Genomic DNA, 19336 nt, shown 5'->3' with positions numbered 1-19336 from the left:
AGACTTCAGTGGAGACTCCCACCGCTCCCCTTGATCAGGCTACAAATCCCTGGGGATCAGCGTGTCCATTACCACACCTAGCCAGCAGGCCTCTGACCTCACACTCTGCCACCGCTGTTTTTCACGGAGCTGAGTTTAATGCTTAAATAACGGTTGGCAGCCCCTGTCCACGTATAGGAAGATACAGCCATAACCCTTAGTATGGCATCAGAGGCCTTGGCAACCCTGTTCCAACTCCCTGCCCTTGGCTGGCATCCCTGGTGACAGCCCCGTGTCTCCTCGCCCTCTCTCGGAGCAGCTCGTGCATGCCCCGAGCCTCTGCCCATGCCAGTCCTCTCCCCACGCTGCCCTCCCTGGGGCTTCTGCACCCCTGCCCTCTGCACATCCTGCAGGTGCAGGCCAACAGCATGGCGGGGTGGTCACTGTTACAGCTGTCCCACCTCCTCACCGGGCAGCTGGGCCTGTGCTCTCTATCCCTGCCGCACAGGGCCTCAGCAGACACTTGCGGGTTCTCAGGTCTTATCTCCCAATATTCCTTGCTGCAGTTTGGGAGCTGGATTACCTTGGCGCTTTGTGAGTGTAACGAGCCTGTCATTTCTCTGCTGTGTGAACACAGCATAAATGTATTTCATGTAGAAGAGAGAAGTTCTCTCTTCTTTCTGCTTACCCCATCTCATTGTCAACCATGAAAGCTAACACTGAGACAGTGCTTATGGGTAAGTTACTGGCTCCCATCTTGTTTAGTCTTCCCAGGAGGCCCGGGGGTCAGGTCTGGGATTGTCCTTATCAAAGCAGATGAGGAACCCGGGGGCTTGCCACGGCTAAATGCCTCACCCTGGACATTCAGCTGATAAGAGGCAAAGGCAGGCAATGAATTAGGGTCTGAAACCGGCACTCCTGGCCTTGGCCAGCCTCTAGGACCAGGCTGTGGTCCAGTCAAGGTCATCCTAGGGGGCCAGACCCAGCCCAGCTACTACAGACCAATGAGTCTAACAGGAAGGCACAGAGGACGTGAGCAAGGTCATCGTGGAGGCTAAGACTCTTCAAGGCTGCACTCTAGAATGCAGCCAGAGTCGGGAGGCAGGAACACAACTGAGGAGCCCCTTCCTGGGCTCCAGCCCCGCTGCGGTCATCGGCAGGACGACCCCACCCTTGCAGACCCCCGGGCTCAGAATCCCACTGCGTGAGCGGCCCGTTCTGCTTTCTTTGCTGACACAACAGAGCTAGTGGAATCCGCACAGGGTGGTTCACCATCTGTGTTTCATTTGCGAGGCTAATGTGCTATTTTTAAAATAATAAGACAATTTATTTACATTTACACTTCCTCTTCTAATTTCTCAGCAGCAAGGGATACAAAAAAACAGACAAAATTATCCCAACAAAAATATTTATGAGTAAATAGCTGGCAGCAGTGATAAAGATCCTACTACCTGGGTAATTCTGGCCCCACCCACCCAGACAGAGAATCTTCCTGACAGCAGGACTGAATTGCGTGTAATTACTGCCGATGTTTTAAACATGATGATAATGAGAAAAGTATTAGCATCAGATCAGAAGGGCTGAAAATATCTATTTTCCTGAGCACGACGTCTCCTTCTGTCTCACTCAAGGCAAGGCAGGGAGTGCCACCCCTCATTATTCTGGCATTCTGGCTTGGTATCGTCACCCTGACAGATTTCTTTTCTTTTTTTTTTTTTTTTTTTTTGACAGGCAGAGTGGACAGTGAGAGAGAGAGACAGAGAGAAAAGTCTTCCTTTGCCGTTGGTTCACCCTCCAATGGCTGCTGTGGCTGGCGCACCACACTGATCTGAAGCCAGGTGCTTCTCCTGGTCTCCCATGGGGTGCAGGGCCCAAGCACCTGGGCCATCCTCCACTGCACTCCGGGGCCACAGCAGAGAGCTGGCCTGGAAGAGGGGCAACCGGGACAGAATCTGGCGCCCCAACCGGGACTAGAACCCGGTGTGCCAGTACCGCAAGGCAGAGGATTAGCCTAGTGAGCCACGGCGCCGGTCTCCCTGACAGATTTCTTTAGTGCATCTTTGGAGAAGCGACCTACATGATCTTGTTTGTCGTGGGCCATTTGACCAAACATGGAGCTCTCTCTCAGAGCCCGCCAGCTACACCGTCACATTCCGCGGGCTTCTTGCACAGGACATCTCCCCAGGAGTCCTCGGCTTTCTTCTCTGATGCTTCCAAGGATTCCTGAAAAGCTCCTACAAGTAAACACACATCAATCTAGAAATACGTCCTGATATGACACTAATGGAGGAGAGAAAGCAAACCACTCTCAGTGTTCAAACTTGACCTCAAAACCGGGACATTATATAAAGTTTCAGAAAATCTTTCATCAGCTGAAAATAGAAAGTAAATTCCACTCCGAGTCTGAATGTCTTTTATTGGCAGGGCATTTTTACAGGTGGGCTGTCACCTTCCTTAGATCACCCAGGAGACAACACACAAGAGGGCAAAGGCAAACTCAAACAAAGCAAGTGCCTGGCTCCAACTCCTCAGGAAGACGAATGAGGCTTTCACGATGAGAATATCAAGATTGCGTTTTAAGGGCCTCTTTTGGAAACTGTTTCCATTTGGAAAAAAAAATAAAAAAAAGAAACACTCTGGCCATTAGCTACTCTGAGTAGTTGCAAATTGTGGCTGTGTTCAGAAAAGTTGGCAGATTTCTGCTGATGAATTTCTGTCTCGCGGCCAAGATGATCAACTAAATAAACCATTTATCAAACATTAGAGACCTTTATCTGATTTTCTTTGTGGCGCAGCCAGACGCAGTTTGGAAACGTAGACAGAGATGCCAGAATGGAGGGGCTGAGTACAGCTACAGAGAAGAATAAAACAGTGCCCAAAGGAACCCGCCTGCATGGAGGAGGACGCACAGCCCTTGCTTTCTGCAGGCACTGCCCCAAATACCGAAGCAGAGGCACAGGTCCTCAGCTCATCCTACCCACCAAATGGACCAGCACACGGCTTCTCAGAACCTCCTGCAGTGTTCCTGGCAGGGGTAGCAGCAAGTGAGCACGTTTGCTCACATATGATTGTACAAGGGTAAGGGCAAGTGTTCAACTCAGATAAAATGCTTCCCTCTGTTTATATACTGAGGTTAGCACGTGAACCCTGCAGTGTATCCTCAGGCACGAGCCGAAGGGACATAGTTCATACACCTACCCATCTACTTACCCTTCCATCCACCAATCCATACGTCCACCCACCTCCCCATCCCCCATATCTACTTACCCATCCATCTGCCAAGCCAATCCATACATCCACTCCCCATCCCCCATCTCTCTATCCACCCAGCCACCCATCCACCAATCCATACATCCACCCACTCCCCACCCCCCATCTATCTACCCACCTAGCCACCCAGCCATCCACCAGCCCACCCATCCCATGCAGCCAGCAAATCTTTACTGAGTGCTGACTACTGACTTGGAAGTTTGTTGATGAGAACACGCGGACAAAGCGGCAGGGCCCCTGGCTTCCTGAAGTGCACTTCCCCATAAGGTTTCAGAGAACGCCGAGACGAGCTTGTAGTGGAAAACGTACCACTTCCCAGTGAAACTTGATGGCTGTTACCACTGAGCTGACGGCACAGAAGGCCGATGATGGGGAGCGTCTGTTGCTCCCGAAACTCAGCTGTGCGTTTCCCTCTCGCCCTCACATCCTTCCTCCCTTCACCTACAACAAGTTGGTTTCCTGAGTATCTGTCATGTGCTAAGGACAGGGTGTGTCAAGGAAGAGCCAGACGCATTCTCCTTCCCCCTGGATCCTGGAAGGAGAGACGAGACTCCCACCTGCGCTGGACCCAGCGTGAGGAGCTCTGAGGGTGAGGGGAAGAATGGACGATGGCCACTACATGGCCTTAAAGGTCATTCCCCACCGCCACGCCTCACTACGCTCGCAGACGCTCGTAGCAAAGTGAATATCTGACAGGTGAGGAGATGAGTGGGCAGGCTGGAAGAGAACGCTCCGTGCCTGCCACCTCTTCAGATGCCACACGGCCCCGCCCTCCTGCCTCGTCTTCCTTGCAGGATGGACTCACGGAAGGAAACGTGGCAAACCTAAAACCAGGTCCGAAAAAGGGCACCACCTGTGCCGGTGCCGGCCAGCAGGATTCTGGGCCTCCCGCTTCCTGCACTCAGGGAGACACATGGAGTCTTTGCTCAGAGACCAAGGGATCACAAGGAGAGTGTCAGTCCAGCCTCAGCAGCCGCTGCTCTGGGAGGAATCCCTGCCTTATTTGCTGACACACGTGGTCCCAGTGCTCACATGTGCCGTCAGATGCACAGTAAGAGGACAGGGGACCAAGCCTAAATTCATGGGAGGGGACGGTGCTGTGGTGGAGTGGGTTAAGCCATTGTATGCAATGCAGGCTTCCTTCGTGGGTACCAGTACAAGTCCTGGCTGCTCCACTTCCCATCCAGCTCCCTGCAAATGCGCCCGGAAAAGCAGTGGAGGACGGCCCAAGTGCTTGGGCCCCTGCACCCATGTGGGAGACCCAGATGGAGCTTAGCTCCAGCTGTTGCAGTCATTTGGAAAGTGAACCAGTGGATGGAAGACCTCTCTCTCGCTCACTCACTGTCTCTCTCTCTTTCTCCGTCTCTGCCTTTCAAATAAATAAATAAATCTTAAAAAAAAAAAAAAAACACCTAAGACATCAAATACCCTTCTTAGAATTCTCGAGACAAAGAATGGAGAATTATTCCACGACCCCACTGCAGGGACCCGCCACACCCATAGGGGTCCCAGGAAGTGTGCCAAGTCTCCAAGAGAGGAAGGCATTGCCAGCCCTGGGCGACACCGCAGGGATCTGACCATTTAGGAATCCTGTCTGATCCCTCCCTCCACCTGCCAAAGGCAGCTCTGCACAGCCCCAGGCAGCAGCCCAGGCTCAGGGAAACCATCTGCAGGTCCACCCGGCAGATGGCGCTGTGTCGCCTGGGTTAGCCCTGAACTCTGGAAACCCTCGCAGAAATGTGACACCCGTCATTCATTTTCCATGACGTTCCAATTTTGGTTAAATTGTGATTATCTCTTTTGGAGTTTGTTTATGTACTCTGAGTGGAAAAGCTTCATTCAGTTCTCACAATTATACACTTATTGCAACTTAGCAAAGCCCAAATGAGAAGATCACGAGTGGGGAACTTATTTGTCCCCAAGATAAAGTCTAAAAAAAAAAAAAAAAACCAGAATGATATGCTGTATTATCACTTCAGTTAGCAGAGACTTAGAAAATATTTTCTCCCAAAACAAAGAGAAGCTGGAATGCAGAAGTCATCATAGCTCATCTTTCCCACATGAGAAGAACTTGCAAAAACCTTTGGGAGAACTATGGGAAACCTGGCGCATGTGTGAATGCATGTGTGTGTGTGCATATGCACGGGTGTGCATGCCTGTGTGTGCATACATGTATGTGTGCACACATGTGTGGACTGCCTTGCACGTGTAGGCACGTATGTGGACATGTATGTGTGCACACATGTGTGGACTGCCTTGCACGTGTATGCACGTATGTGGACATGTATGTGTGCACACACGTGTGGACTACCTTGCACGTGTAGGCACATATGTGGACATGTATGTGTGCACACATGCACATACGTGTGCACATACGTGTGTGCACCAATGCATGTGCATTCATATGTGTGCATGTGCGTGAGTGTGGTGGGAACAAGGAGCATGCTGGGAAGTCCTGACCTGCCCCCAGAGAGGAAGTCGACAAAGCAGCCAGGGTTGGAGAGAAGGAGAGGGACAAAAACAGAGGGAACAGATCCAATATTTTTTCTACTTGCCCATTTTTCAGCAAGACACAATGATATTTTCTGAGGGACACCCACAGTTCCAGTGCCAACGTCTTTCCCTCTCTCTGCATAACTTCCATCCCTAGCCACTGTTTTCTCCCTTCAATTGCAAGGTCTGAGGGTCAGCTCACAATCGTTCTTGGGTTTCTTCCTCTACACCAGACACTTAAGTAGGGTTCCCTGGGGTGCTCAGCCTGTGTGATGCAGGGGGCCACAAACACATACGAGACCAGTCTGCTCCCGGAAAACTGACAGCCTAGGCTGGCATGGCCAAGAGAACTTTCTGGAACGATGGCAGTGTTCTAAACCTGCACAGCCCCAGACAGCAGTCACTGGTCACACGTGACTGCTGGGCACCTCAATGTGATCATGTGCTGAGAAAGTGATGTTTACATTTAAACCCGAATTAACGTAAATCACCGTTTAGATATCTGCATGTGACAAGGGACAGGACAGGCCTAGAAAGGGTTGTTCTTTAGGGGGACACATGAGTACATCAGTGGCATGTACCAATGGCATCCACAGCTCCAGAGACGGGGGTGGGGGCGTGGACAGAACAGTGGGTGGCTCAGGCGGATGAGGCCCAGGGGCTTCTTATAGGAGGTTGGTCTGACCCAGAATCTCACCAGAAGCCACGGCAGAGGGAGCAGGGAGGAGGCAGCCTGGCCCATGGATTGCTTTCACCAGTTACACTGAGGTCAAAACACCAGGACACGTTTGGGAACCCCAGCACTGATTGTGGAGCAGAGGTCACGGTGACTCCAGGGTGCATGATGTCAGAAACGGGGGCAGGTGCCAGGTGCTCAGAAAGGTCAAGGGGTGGTGGGTGTCCGCAGTGGGCTCGGGCAATGCTGTGTCGAGGGTGCCGGGAGGGTCTTCTACTCAAGGAAGCTGAGGGTGGACGACCGGGGAGACCCCAAACAGGAAGGGCGGGGCCAGAGTGGCTCAGCCAGGCAGACACAGATGAGGAGGGCGCCTGCTCCCTCCTGTGGGGCTGCTGCCACCCCACCGGCTCCACCTCACTGCCCCACCTCCCACACCTGATTCTGCACCTGTAGGAATCGGGCACAAAGTTCGCAGCATCTCCGATTTTCAGAAAAGCCAGAGATTGCATTATTGTTTTCTTTTTCAGAAACATGAAGGCTGAATCTTCTGATCAGCAACTAACTGTAAAGTGTTGACCAGACGGGTGACACCAAGGGCTGGCACCTGGACAGAGGGCCGGGGCACCTGCTGGTGCTGTGGGACCCGGGAGGTGGGGGACGGTTCACAGAGGTGGGTGTGGGCTGACCATGTCTGGGGACACCTGCCCATGACTGTGACTTGGAAGACGGGTCAGAGTTCACCGAGAACCCAAGGTGTCACGGAGCCCCCTGCTTCTCCCGGGATTTCTGCACCCAGCCCACTGCACACATCTCATTTCCGCCTTGACACACAACGCACGTGACACCTACGTCATCCCTGGCCTGACGGCCTCGCTCTACTGTCCCGAGAAAGAAAACACGCTCCCCGCAGCTCACCTCCCGGTCCAGCAGCGCGGGGGACACCACGGTGACGATGTCCCCCTTCTCGGGATCGATGTAGAACATGTTGGGGGATGGCTTGTCGGGCGTCTGCTGACGGATGTGGTAGCGGAGGAGGGCGTTGTCGGTGGCTGGGTCGTCCGCGTCGAAGGCGGTCATGCGCATCACCGTGGTCCCTGCGGGCAGGACGAGGGTGGAGACGGTTATTGCGTGGGGCAGTCACAGCCAGGACCCCCGTCCCTCGCAGTGCCCGTGGTGCCAGCTGCCAATCACTTTCCGAAGGCAGCAGAGGGCGTTTCCCCAGTGAGCTCTGCCGCGTCAGCCTTCCTCCCTGCTCGCCTCCCGCTCCGGTACAGCCAGACAGGAAATGAAGTCTTAGCAGCTCAGCGCAGCGACACGGGCGGCCGGCCTACTGTCGCCGTGGCTCCGTCACAGGGGCCTCCATCCTAAGCTACGCTGAAGACGTGGGCTTGGGCGCAGCGCTGGGGGAATGCGGGTGGGACAAGGACCTTCTGTGGTACCCAGGCAGGAGGCGCAAGTATATAAAGCAGAAAGTGCCAAGAAACGCATCAGGGCACAGGGAGGGTGCTGCCAGCACACAGAGCCACCTCACCTGGCCTGGGCTTCAGGAGAGGTGGCGGGTGTGGACAGGGAAGCCGCGAGGGGTACTGAGCAAGGTGGCGGGGCACCCCAAGGACCAAGGTTCCCGGTCGAAGGGAATGGCAACACAGTGAGCACCTAGTACAAGGCGGCTACGCTGTCTCAGGCGTGAACAGGGTGGCACGGTTGGGCTCCCATCCAGACACACAGAGAACCTAATTCTAGAGCAAGTGTGTGGGCTAACTGAGCACACCAAGGATTGAGAAGGGTGTCAGGTAATGGGTCTTGCTCCCATGCGGCTTTGGGAAGAGGACAACTAGACAGCAAGTGGTACCATCGCACGTTCCCCTCCTTGGCATCCTCTCCTCTGTCAAGAAGCACTCGCGCGTGAGTGCAAGGGGTTTGTGCAAGGAAGTCCAGGGCAGGACTACCTGTCAGGGCGGAAAATCTGGAAGCAACCCAGCTGTCCAACGACCACCCTGCTCTCCCCACACTATGAAATACTTTGCTGTAGCTTCAATTAAAAAGGCCTAGCGTGTTCTAGCACAGAACATTCTCTAGCTCACTAAGTGAAAAGCGTCGGGTGGGAGGATGATGTCCACAGGACAGCAATGCTGTGAACCTGCTGGCATGCTGAAAATCACAGTAGCGGATGCATACATTGCGCAGGGATGGTTTTTGGGCAGAAATGCACGGGGAAGGTCTCCAGAGGTGGACGCCGCCCTGGGGACAGTGGCTGAACCTGGGGAAGCAGCAAGGGATTAGGATCAGGGATGGCCATCGGGGACGATGTCGGACTGACCTGGAGTATCTTATTTTCCTTAGGAGCACATATGGCTTTCGCAATTGAAATGTAATTTTAAAAGAGCGTAACTGTAAGTACAGGGTGGATGCAGTGACACAGTGTGCGCGGCCTCTGCCTGGGACTCCTGCAGCGCATTCTCCGAGTGCCTGGTTTGAGTCCCGCCTCCACTTCTGATGCGGCTTCCTGCTAATGCACCAACGAGATAGCACTCGGGTTCCTGCAGCCCACACGGGAGACACAGAGAGCGCTCCTGACTCCTGGCTGCTGTGGGTGATTGAGGAGTGAACCACTGCATGGGAGATTCTCTCTCTCTCTCCCCTTCCTTCTCTCTCTCCTTTCTCTCTCTCTGTCTCTGATTCTCCTTCTCTGTCAAATAAATAAATGAAACTTAAGGAATGAGAAGCATGGTCTAGACCTGGATCAGGCCAATTTGCTTGTCCCTGTGAGGCGTCTTGCTCGGCTCAAGGTGACCTGTTCAACCACAGCTTCTCCTCTGTTACCGTGGCCACCTAGAGGAAGGCCGTACCACCGCCGTGCCAGCAGGGGGATTTATGCACAGGGAATCCTGAATCTGCAGTGGAGCTCAGGATTTGCCGAGCCCCACCACCACCCTCAGACACCAGTGCTCCTCAAGCGGCGTCGTCAGCTCATTTCTTCCCACAGCTGGAATCCAGTTACCAGCCCCCGGGACTCACTGACCAGGTGAAGGCGGGGACCTGGATCAGGGTGTTCTGCAGCCTCGGTTAGCTTCGCTCATGTTGCCAAGGCTCAAGGTGCATTTTCTCTCTACCCTGCTTCTCCGCCCTGCAGCGGCTGCAGAGAGAGCTCCAAGGCCCAGTATAAGATGCGAACATTCCTGGCACACACGGCCCTTTCACCCTGCCTGTGACAAAACGGCACTGTTGCCCATCGATCCTCCCTACTACGGAGTTAGGGGCCCAGTGCACTGGGGTTGGCTGAAACGTGACGTCTGTTTGCCTTCCTCACCCAGAGCACAGGCCTACTTGAAGGTCTCTGTCGGAAATCAGAGGCAGATTCCCGGCCACGTGTGGAATGACCAACGGTGCAGCACGCGGCTCAGGCCCCATCAATCCCACGCCAAGCAGCCTCAGGTTAAGGACACTTGACCCAGGGCTTTGCACTTGGTCAGTATCTAATGAACACTTGATTGACTGAACCCGTGCCCTACATAATCTGCCTTTAATTGAAGTCATCAGGAACAAGAGAAAGAAAGCACAGAAATGAAGTCATCAGACTCGTAACTGACATATGCATTAAAATGATTACACAGGGAGAAAAAAAAGACCTCTTGGCTGATGACTCTCTGGTTTTCACTGGAGATTCGCTGAGAATGTCTTTATGGTTTTTATGGGTCTGATAAGATAATATAATAAAAAGCTACCCTGGAATACTCTCAAGGTTATGCAGAAAATGCTTTTTATTTTACTGAATAGTCAGGGAAAAGTGAACTTGGTCTTAAGCCCTGCCTTTGTCCTAACCCAGATGTGAATTCATAATGGGATCCACTTGGGAGTCAATTCTGCCTCCAAGCCATCCCGTTAATGGGTTTGCGGCACGGAAGAAAACATGCAGAGACACGCCCGGGACTCCAGCGTTGACTGACTTGTGCTATCGCGGACAAGTTAATCAACCCCCGTGAGCTCCGAGGTCCCCTTCTGCAGCACGAGAACCCTAATAACGCTTTCCTCTCTGGTCGCTGTGAGCGCTGAATGCAATCAGGTGTTTAAAGGCCTGGCTTCAGTGCTGGTGTGTCAGTGCTTGGGAAGGGTCCCTACCCGGGATTCCACGTCAGTCACGTGGAGCCTGATACAAGGGCTGAGAATAGGACCTGGGACCTGGGACCCACGGCCTCCGAGTGGCCCTGCCTCCCCTCCCCTCCCCTTCCACCCTGCCAGCCATCTGAGGGTGCAGATTAGGGTGTCTGCAATGAGCACCCTAACTTCCTGCTGGTGCACACACATGCACGCCATGCACGCACACTTCCTGCTGTCTACACTGCTTCTCTGTGTGGTACTCCCATCCCTGGCCTCAAGGCTCTGCCCTGAATCCCAGGTCCTCTGCCCAGCCCAAGGCTCTGTGCGGCTCCTGCCAGGAGGCCGAGTCACGTTTTCCTTACTCCTCTTCCTTCTTTCCCATCTTGGTCCCTCTGGGAAACTACACCCAAGTCCCTGCGGCTGCACACTTCACAAGGAAACAAGGTTTGCTGAGCTCCCAGTTCTGAAGATCCAAGAGCAAGGTGCTGGCATCAGCCTGGTTCCGGTGAGAGTCCTCTGGCTGCTTCACCACTTGGTGAAGGGAACAGGCCTCACGCAGAAGCGGCTGAGTGCGTGGGGTGGGCTCACTTCAGAGCAACCTGCCGTCAGGAGCACACACACCTACTCTACCAGTCCAGCACTCGCTTCACCAGAAGGCGGCCCTGCCCACGCCTTCCATGAGGCTGTCACACTGGGGACATAGCCTCTGAGAGACAGACTCCAGCCACGTGCAAACCACACAGCCCTGGTAGAGTTCCTTGTGCCTCTAGCCAACCACATGCACCTGCCAGCCTCTGGGAGAGTGTCACCTGCTGTGTTCCCCGAACTTGGAAGGGTCACTTTCCGCGACAGGTGCACGGTGCCGCACCTGAGCCCAGGGTGCAGGCTGTGTTTTGTTCATCTGTCTGAGCTCAGTATCTGACACTTGGTGTTTCCTCCTCCCTGGCTCTCTGAGTTGAATTGTGTTCTTGTCATTCACCAGGGTTTTGTCTCATTCTCCGCTGACCAGGGGCTGTCAATGATTGGCCTTCGGAAAGAGAGGCCAACGGAGCAACGTGACATTTTGGGTGCATCACCTCTGAGCTGTTTGGCTGGAGCCCTTTGGAGGCCCTTGCTGGAACCAGATTCAGAGGTCCCGTCCCAAGTTCAAGCCCAGGGTCGGCATCTGGCAGGTGGGCGCCCATGTCGCTCTTCCCACCACCTGTGGGTGCTGCCAGGCACTTCCTCTTTGCCCAAGTCCACACCCTGGACTCTGAGAAGCCCTGGTGAATTCCCACCAGCCCAGACCGTGCCCATCTGTGCTCATCTTGTGCTTCTGACGGCAGAGAAAGGGTAATTACACGACAGACACACGTCGGGTCCTCCACACAGTGCACGCCTGTCTTCACCCTGTCACATATTCTGGGCGTCAACATAAACGATAATCGCCCTGTCACTCCCCGAGCCAGATGAGCTGGCGCCGGCCTGGCCGAGGTGGAACGAGAGAATCGCAGGTTGCTCGCCCAGAGGCTCGCGCCGTGCCGTCGGCTTTGTTGCAGGCGGGACGAGGCCGTCGGGCTGACAGTCTGATGAACAAGGGTGACTGTTCCGCCTCGGTTGCCCGGCCCCTGCCTCCTGGCTGCAGGTCTCCGATTAAATGAAAGACGCAGGCTCCTGCGCTGACCTGGAACGCCGGGCTTTGACGTCCTGCTTCCCTGCAGCTGCCACGGCGCTGTGCCCCGGGAAGGCCGAGCACAGATCTGACCGCGAGGGGCGGCTTGCAGCCAGGGCTAGGGCCAGGACCAGGGAGGCCACAGGGGCTCCAAGAAATGGCTTCCTCTGGGCCGTGGCTGACAAAGGTATTTTGTTCTGGAAGTTTCTTCACTTCATCCCAAAGCACTTTCTTTCCCTAAACAAGAAGGCTCAGCCCCTCCCCCAACACCCCTCTCCTTGTTCTTTGGCCCCACTGCTGGGAGTGAATTGTGTATTGAGATGGGGATATACAGATCCATGCTTGCAATGGATCTTTATACAGTTGTAGGCTCTTAAAAATTTTAACTAATTCATTTTTAGCTACTTGAAAGGTAGAGAGAGAGACAGACAGACAGACGAGACAGAGATCTTTCATCCACTAGTTCACTCTCCAAATGCTCACAACAGCCAGGACTAGGTCAGGCCAAAGCCAGGAGGCTAAACTTAATCCACGCGTCTCATTAGCTGGCAGGGACCAAGGAATGTGCCATGGTGAGCGTTCCAGAGATGGAAGGCTTGTTCTTGTTGAGTTTCTGACCACTGCCATTTGAAAATTGGCTTGGGGGCTGGTGCTGTGGCGTAGTGGGTAAAGCTGCCGCCTGCAGTGCCAGCATCCCATATGGGCACTGGTTCATGTCCCAACTGCTGCGATTTTGATCCAGCTTCCTGCTGTGGCCTGGGAAAGCAGTAGAAGATGGCCTAAGTCCTTGGGTCACTATGCCCATATGGGAAAACAGGAAGAAAATCTTGGCTCCTGACTTCCATTCAGCACAGCTCTGGCCATTGTGGCTATCTGGGTAGTGAACCAGCAGATGGAAGCTTGCTCACTCTCACTAGCTCGCTCGCTCTCTCTCTCTCTCTCTCTGCCTTTCCAATAAAGGAAACGTAATAAAAAGATCACTGAGTGGAAGCAGAAAGGCCAAACGAAACGGGCTACGCTGGTCTGAGGTTCAAACATTCACTTTTCCAACATCTGACCTTGAACTGTGGGCAGAGCCTGGTCTTTCCCCCATGGCACAAAGGAGATGGTGACTGTGCACCCTGGTGATAGGCAGCAACTCTACCGGAGCATCCCCGCGAGCGGTTTGCCCCTCCTCCCTCCACCTCGGTCTTTGAAAGAGGAAATTTCCCATGTGTCCCCTGATGATCCGGCTTGGGTGGAGCCGCCCTCTCCCTGGGCTCCCTGAAGCCCTGGCCTGCGCCTCCCACACTCCCCCAGGACTCAGCGTGCAGCTCTGACTGGCCGCTCCCCGAGTGGTACTTTAGTTGCCACCTAGCAAGTCCCTCCTGGAGCCGGGATTTGAACTCTGCCTGGTAAGGGGATCACAGCCCCCACGTTGCCGCCCGGTTCCCATCCTTTCTTTTCCCTTAGGAACAAAACTCTGACTTCACTGCCACACTGCTGACGAGCCCAGACACTAGCTGTCCCCAGTTTACCTGGCAGCGAACGTGGCCATGGGCTGTTTTAGACAATGACAGTGTAATTACAACGGCATGTGGAAGACTCCTGGGAAGGTTCTAGAGAGAGCACATGCAGGAGGTGTGTGGTCTTGCAACCTCCTGCTGCCTGGGGTGCAGATGCAGTGACTGCAGCTTCAGCAGCCATTACAGAACGTGAGGCAGACAGAGGAGAAAGACGGAGGAGTCTGATTCCCTAACTCTGATGACCACAGAGCCACAGGGAGGCCTGAAGTGCCTCCCTGGCTTTGTTTCCATGATCTTGAAACATGGGAGAAAAGTGAAATTCCAATTTGAGCCCTGATAACTTACACTTTGCATGTTTTGTCCTGGGTAGCACCAGTAACAGAAGATAAAGGCAGGAGGTGAAGAATGAAGACATAAACAGATACATTTTATTCAATACTTAATATTATCCTAGAAGGGAAATTCTATTGCTGTGATCCAGGGCTGGGCAAGACTACTTTAAATAAAATTGGCACCCCTGGCCAGCTCCTCAGGGGTGGGTAAGTACCGGACTGGGTGGCACTCATCTAAATGTCCAGCAGGCAGAGACAACCTGTGTCTCCAGACCTAGGTTAAGACGCTTCCATCCGGGGCCCCAAGGCCACCACACCTCCCCACAGCCACACTGGTAGAGCCTCCTCCACAGGACCTGGGCTGGGACAGACGCCCTCCTTGGGCAACGGGACTCAGGCAAACACCACAGACAGAAAGGAGACAGTGCTGCGCCTCGGAGCGTGTCTCCCCAGCACCCTGTCCTCTCTGTTATGCTGGACAAAGGCCACGTGTTTGGGACCCAGTGCTGCCTGGCTGATGCCCACACCTGACCATGATACATGCAGGCTAGGGCCACGCTGGGTCATGCAGCCACGACTGAGCCTGCTGACCACAGTGGCCTAAGGCAAGATCAGCAGAAGAACCCCCAGCTGAACCCTTCCAACTGTCAAAATCAAGGACTTGCTGTAAGCCACTAAATCTTGGTACATTTTGCTAAACAGCAACCGTGAAGTTGCCATGATGGGTGAGTGAATTTATCTTCCCATAAAAGCTAAGAAACAATGCATTATTAAAAACGATACAACCTAGGGGGCTGGCATCGTGGCTCATTTGGTTAATCCTCTGCCTGTGGCACTGGCATCCCTTATGGGCCGGGTTCTAGTTCCGGTTGCTCCTCTTCCAGGCCAGCTCTCTGCTGTGGCCTGGGAGTGAGTGCAGTGGAGGGTGCCCCAAGTGCTTGGGCCCTGCACCCCATGGGAGACCAGGAGAAGCACCTGGCTCCTGCCTTCAGATCAGCGCAGTGCGCCGGCCGCAGCGGCCATTTGGGGGGTGAACCAACGGAAAAGGAAGACCTTTCTCTCTGTCTCTCTCACTGTCTGTAACTCTACCTATCAAATAAATTTTTAAAAAAATTTAAAAAACGATATAACCTATTTTTAATGTGGCAGTTCTCCATTTTAGATAACCAAGCGGCACGGCAGATTCGGGGTGTGGACCCTGATATAAAGAACAGACGCTGGGAAGAACTGGGAAGAGAATGGAATAGACTCTGCCTCCCACGTGGTGAGCTCCGGGGGCTGCCAGTGACGGGACCACCCAGACCCTGCAATACGTCCTCCACGGAGCGTTTCGCCCGCCAAGCGGATTTTATTCCTGACCTAAACTGGCACAAAGAATACGCCCGGGTGCAGGCCTGAGTTGAGCGAATGCCAGGAGAGAGGAGCACAGATCTGTTTCGAGCGCAAGAACGTCTTGCATTTCAAGGCAGTTGCTAACCTCATTTAAGCGCAGCCCTAAGTGTCTCCGTGCGGCTGCAATTACCAGAGGCTTGATTTGAAATGCAATCGACTTCTCCTCTCAAATTTGCTCCAAGTCCTCGGAGCCGGCTGGTTTTTAAAGCACAAATTGACAGGCAAATATGTAAGAAGTGATGACAAGCCGAGCAATGGTTGTCTCGCATCTGCCTTCGACGCCTGTTTATTTTTGCTCTGGTGGTAGTCGGGGAGGGGGGGGGCGAGGGAGGCAGGCGTGCTGTGGTTATTCTGGCCCCTTGGCAGCCCAGCTCGGTCTTCCCGGTGTCCGTGCCCTACTTTTCCGGCGAGCTGTTGTTTAACTATGCCGCGGCGGGCCAGACCACAAGGAAGGAGGTCTGTTACTGAGATATTAGGTAGCACACGACCAAAACGGGGGCTCCTCCTGGCGTGATTATTCCACTGTTCCAATTTCTTCATTTCACCTGGAAATTTTTTTTTATTTGACAGGTAGAGTTATAGACAGTGAGAGAGAGACAGAGAGAGAGGTCTTCCTTCCGTTGGTTCACTCCCCCAAATGGCCGCTATGGACGGCGCTGTGCCGACCTGAAGCCAGGAGCCAGGTGCTTCCTCCTGGTCTCCCAAGTGGGTGCAGGGGCCCAAGCACTTGGGCCACAGCGGAGAGCTGGACTGGAAGAGGAGCAGCTGGGACTAGAACCCGGCGCCCATATAGGATGCCGGTGCCGCAGGCAGAGGATTAACCAAGTGAGACACGGCGCCGGCCCCCTCACCTGGAATTTTAATCGTTATCAAACCTACTAAGAATCCACCCCATCTTTTTATCTATCATTCTTTTATGCAGTTTTGCCCTTTAAAAATAGAGGATATTCTGTGCTGAGCTAACTGATCTTGCCTACAACACTTCAAAAAAGGAAGTTTACAAGGAAACACTATCCCTAATGTTCCAAATAAGAAATCTTTATATTGGATTAACTTGGAGCCTCTGTAATTCTCAGTTATGAAAATATCTTCCCGTAATGCCCTCTGAACAACAAAAGGACGCTGAATACATTTTTTTTGTTTTCTTTTTTAACCAATTTGTGAGACGTCCCAGGCAACCCCAGCCCCCCTGAGAACAGTGGTTTCAATGAGTGGTGACCGCACCTCCTCCCGGGGGACTGTGGCAATGCCCGGAGAGGCTGTCACAGCTGGGCGGGGGACTGGGATGCTGGCATCTGGTGAGCAGAGACCAGGGCGCTTGCTTAACCGCCTGCGGCCACCTGCGGCTTCCGAGGCACAGAGGCAATGCTTTGCGCGTTGCAGGAGTTTGGCAAACGCTCACTGAATGCGTGAGTGAATAAATGGGTGAATTTAAAAAGGACGGACGATCGGATTAACTTTCTCCTCTTACGTACGAAGGTGATGTGCAAGGCAGAGGAAGAAACAGGTCAAGCAGGACTGCGTGGCTCTCAACGAAGGTTAACTAGCGCCCGGGTCAGTTGTGAGCAACAGACCTGGCGCATCTGTCGCCCGCCTGTGATTTAGGGCAGAAAAAGCAGCTTTGCTGTGGGAAAACTCAGACCATAGCAGGCTAGGCTAGACCGACTGCCGAACCAACCCTGAAATTTCTATGGCTTAACACACACGGTTCATTTCACACTCTAATTTCAAACCCAGTTCAGGGTTCCCTGCCCGGGCTGCTCCTGTCCAGGAGGTGCCTCTTAGGGACCCACACTCTCCCAGGGCGTCGTTTCTCTGCAGCACAAGGTTTCCCGATAGTTGCGGGAGGGGCAGAGTTATGCATCGAATTGTCCAATGCTTCTGTCAGAACCGACCAGCGCTCTTGCTTGCAGGGTCCAGAGCCAGAGCAGGGCTTGTGGATGTGTGACCTGTGCCCTGTGCTCAGAAGGGCCCTGGCTGGGGGTCAGTGCCCTGCTGTCACCGAACTCTGCATTCTAGTTTTGCACTGCACCCTGCAAATTATGCAGTGCACCTGACTACACACTCAGTCTCCAGGAGCCAGACCTGTGAGAGCTCTGCGGACTCTGGGGTGGCACTGAGACACAGAACAAACGGCAAATGCCCTGGCCAGGGGGCCCACACTCTGCCAGTCACGATGGTCCCAGAGCCACCCTGCTCATCCAGCTCTGGGCTCCTCAGAGGGTCCTGCCCCTCCTGGGTGAGGAGACGACGTGCTAGTGCAGGAACCAAACAGTGGCTGCTCTGCAGTCAGACCCTCTCGGGCAGCTCCTCCTGCCCGGGGGGGGGGGGGGACTCCCCGGGGGGGGGACTCCCCCGCCCCCACTTTACTCCTCTTGTAACTCCAAGAACTCGAATTCGCTCTCGGCAAGCGAGAGCTGCTAGTTCCTTGGCCTCTGCTTCGTTCGGCTCGTCTGCCTGAGCTGCCCTTCTCCTGTTAGGTACTGCTACAGCCCGAGCGTGCTTCCCCCAAGGGCTGCTCTGGTTTCCAGTGTGGCCGTGTAGAGACGTGGTGAGACCTCTGACGGCTGGGGCATGGCGGGAGGTGGTCAGGTCTCTGGGGATGCTGCCCTTGGGAGGGATCAAGGTCGTTCTCACGGCACTGTTGGTCGTCACGAGAATGGCTTGCTGTGAGAGGCTAAGCAGGGCCCCTGAATCTCTCCAGCTTCCTCTCCCTGTGGGATCCTCGCCTCTCACATGGGCTTACGCCCGGGGCCATCCAGCATGATGGGATGCAGCCCGTGGGACCAAGCCTGAGCCAGCGCCCTGCTGTCTGGACTTCCAGCTCCCCACACTGCGAGCTGAGTCAGCGCAGACCCAGCCTCAGGCATTTTGTCTGCAGCGACTGAAACGCACGACCGCACCGATGCGTCAGCCTCGCTTTGCCCTCGTCCGAGTGGGACCCCTGAGACGTGGGTCACACCCAGAGCAGTGCTGAGGGACTGTGGCGTGGATCCACAGGTGTACAACCAGAGTCACGGGGGTATTTAAAAATACTCTCCGCCACCCCACCCCCGGGAGATTCTGATTCTGTCGGCCAGGGGTGTGGTCTCGAGAGTGGGATTCTGGGAAAAGATGGAGCTGAACAGAAGTAGACTCTGATCCTCCACTCCCTGGTCATGTGATCTGGTACCAGGAGCCCACAGAGCCTCAGTCTGCTCATCTGTAAACTGGGCCTATGACTGTGTAAACTTGCACGGAAAATAAGGAGGGTGATGAGGCGGCCTCTGCTCACCTTCTTTGTGTGGGGGAGACAAACACACTGGCCACAAACAGTCCTCACAACAGCTGTGCCAGGGGAATCAGCTCATTTCCATTTTTTAGGAACAAGAGGCTCAGAGAGCAACTGCTACCCCAAGGTCACCACTGGCCAGCGGCTGAACACGTACTCCGGGGGGACACCGAGCATCACAGCAGTGTGGACGAGCCAACCTCTGCCACCCACACCAGCTCAGCTCTGCCATGGTTCACGCCCCCACCACCCACCATCAGTAGTTCCATTTCACAGACAGGGAGGCTGAGGCCACAGGAAGTGCACTCAGGGCCCCATCACCCCAGCTGTCCAGCTGGCAGCAGGCTGGGCCCCGACTGGAACCTGGGCAGTGTGGTCCCAGGGGCCGGCTCTCGCCTCTCGCCTCTGGCACAGCTCATGTCAATGATGCATTTCAGCAGCACGCCACAGGTGCAATAACTGACCTCCAAGGACCAGCCCTCCTGACCGGCCCCGGAACACCTCTACCCTGATCCGCCAGCGCTTGTGGGGGCCACCGTGGAGGGGCGCGCAGGGCCTGTGTGCCTGCACTGACTCCAGAATGACACCTGTGACGTACAGGACCTGCATGCAGTCACAGCACGAGCAAGGAGGCGCTGGGGGAGGTGTCGGGGGGCGGGGCTCGGGGGC

General features: G+C 54.5%; 1 protein-coding gene across 3 annotated transcripts in view; it reads right to left on the bottom strand.

Moving 5' to 3' along the window:
* The window catches only part of CDH13 (cadherin 13), a 1467366-nt gene that overhangs the window by 213466 nt on the left and 1234564 nt on the right, over window positions 1-19336 (bottom strand). For all 3 annotated transcript variants that reach the window (XM_051847323.2, XM_051847322.2, XM_070062800.1), the window contains one exon: window positions 7334-7512. In XM_051847323.2, coding sequence (XP_051703283.1) covers window positions 7334-7512 — 179 coding nt within the window. The remainder of the gene's footprint in view (window positions 1-7333; window positions 7513-19336) is intronic.

The sequence above is a fragment of the Oryctolagus cuniculus genome, chromosome 18, assembly GCF_964237555.1.
Source record: "Oryctolagus cuniculus chromosome 18, mOryCun1.1, whole genome shotgun sequence".
Lineage (NCBI taxonomy): Eukaryota > Metazoa > Chordata > Mammalia > Lagomorpha > Leporidae > Oryctolagus > Oryctolagus cuniculus.
This window is presented reverse-complemented; position numbering and strand designations above follow the sequence as displayed.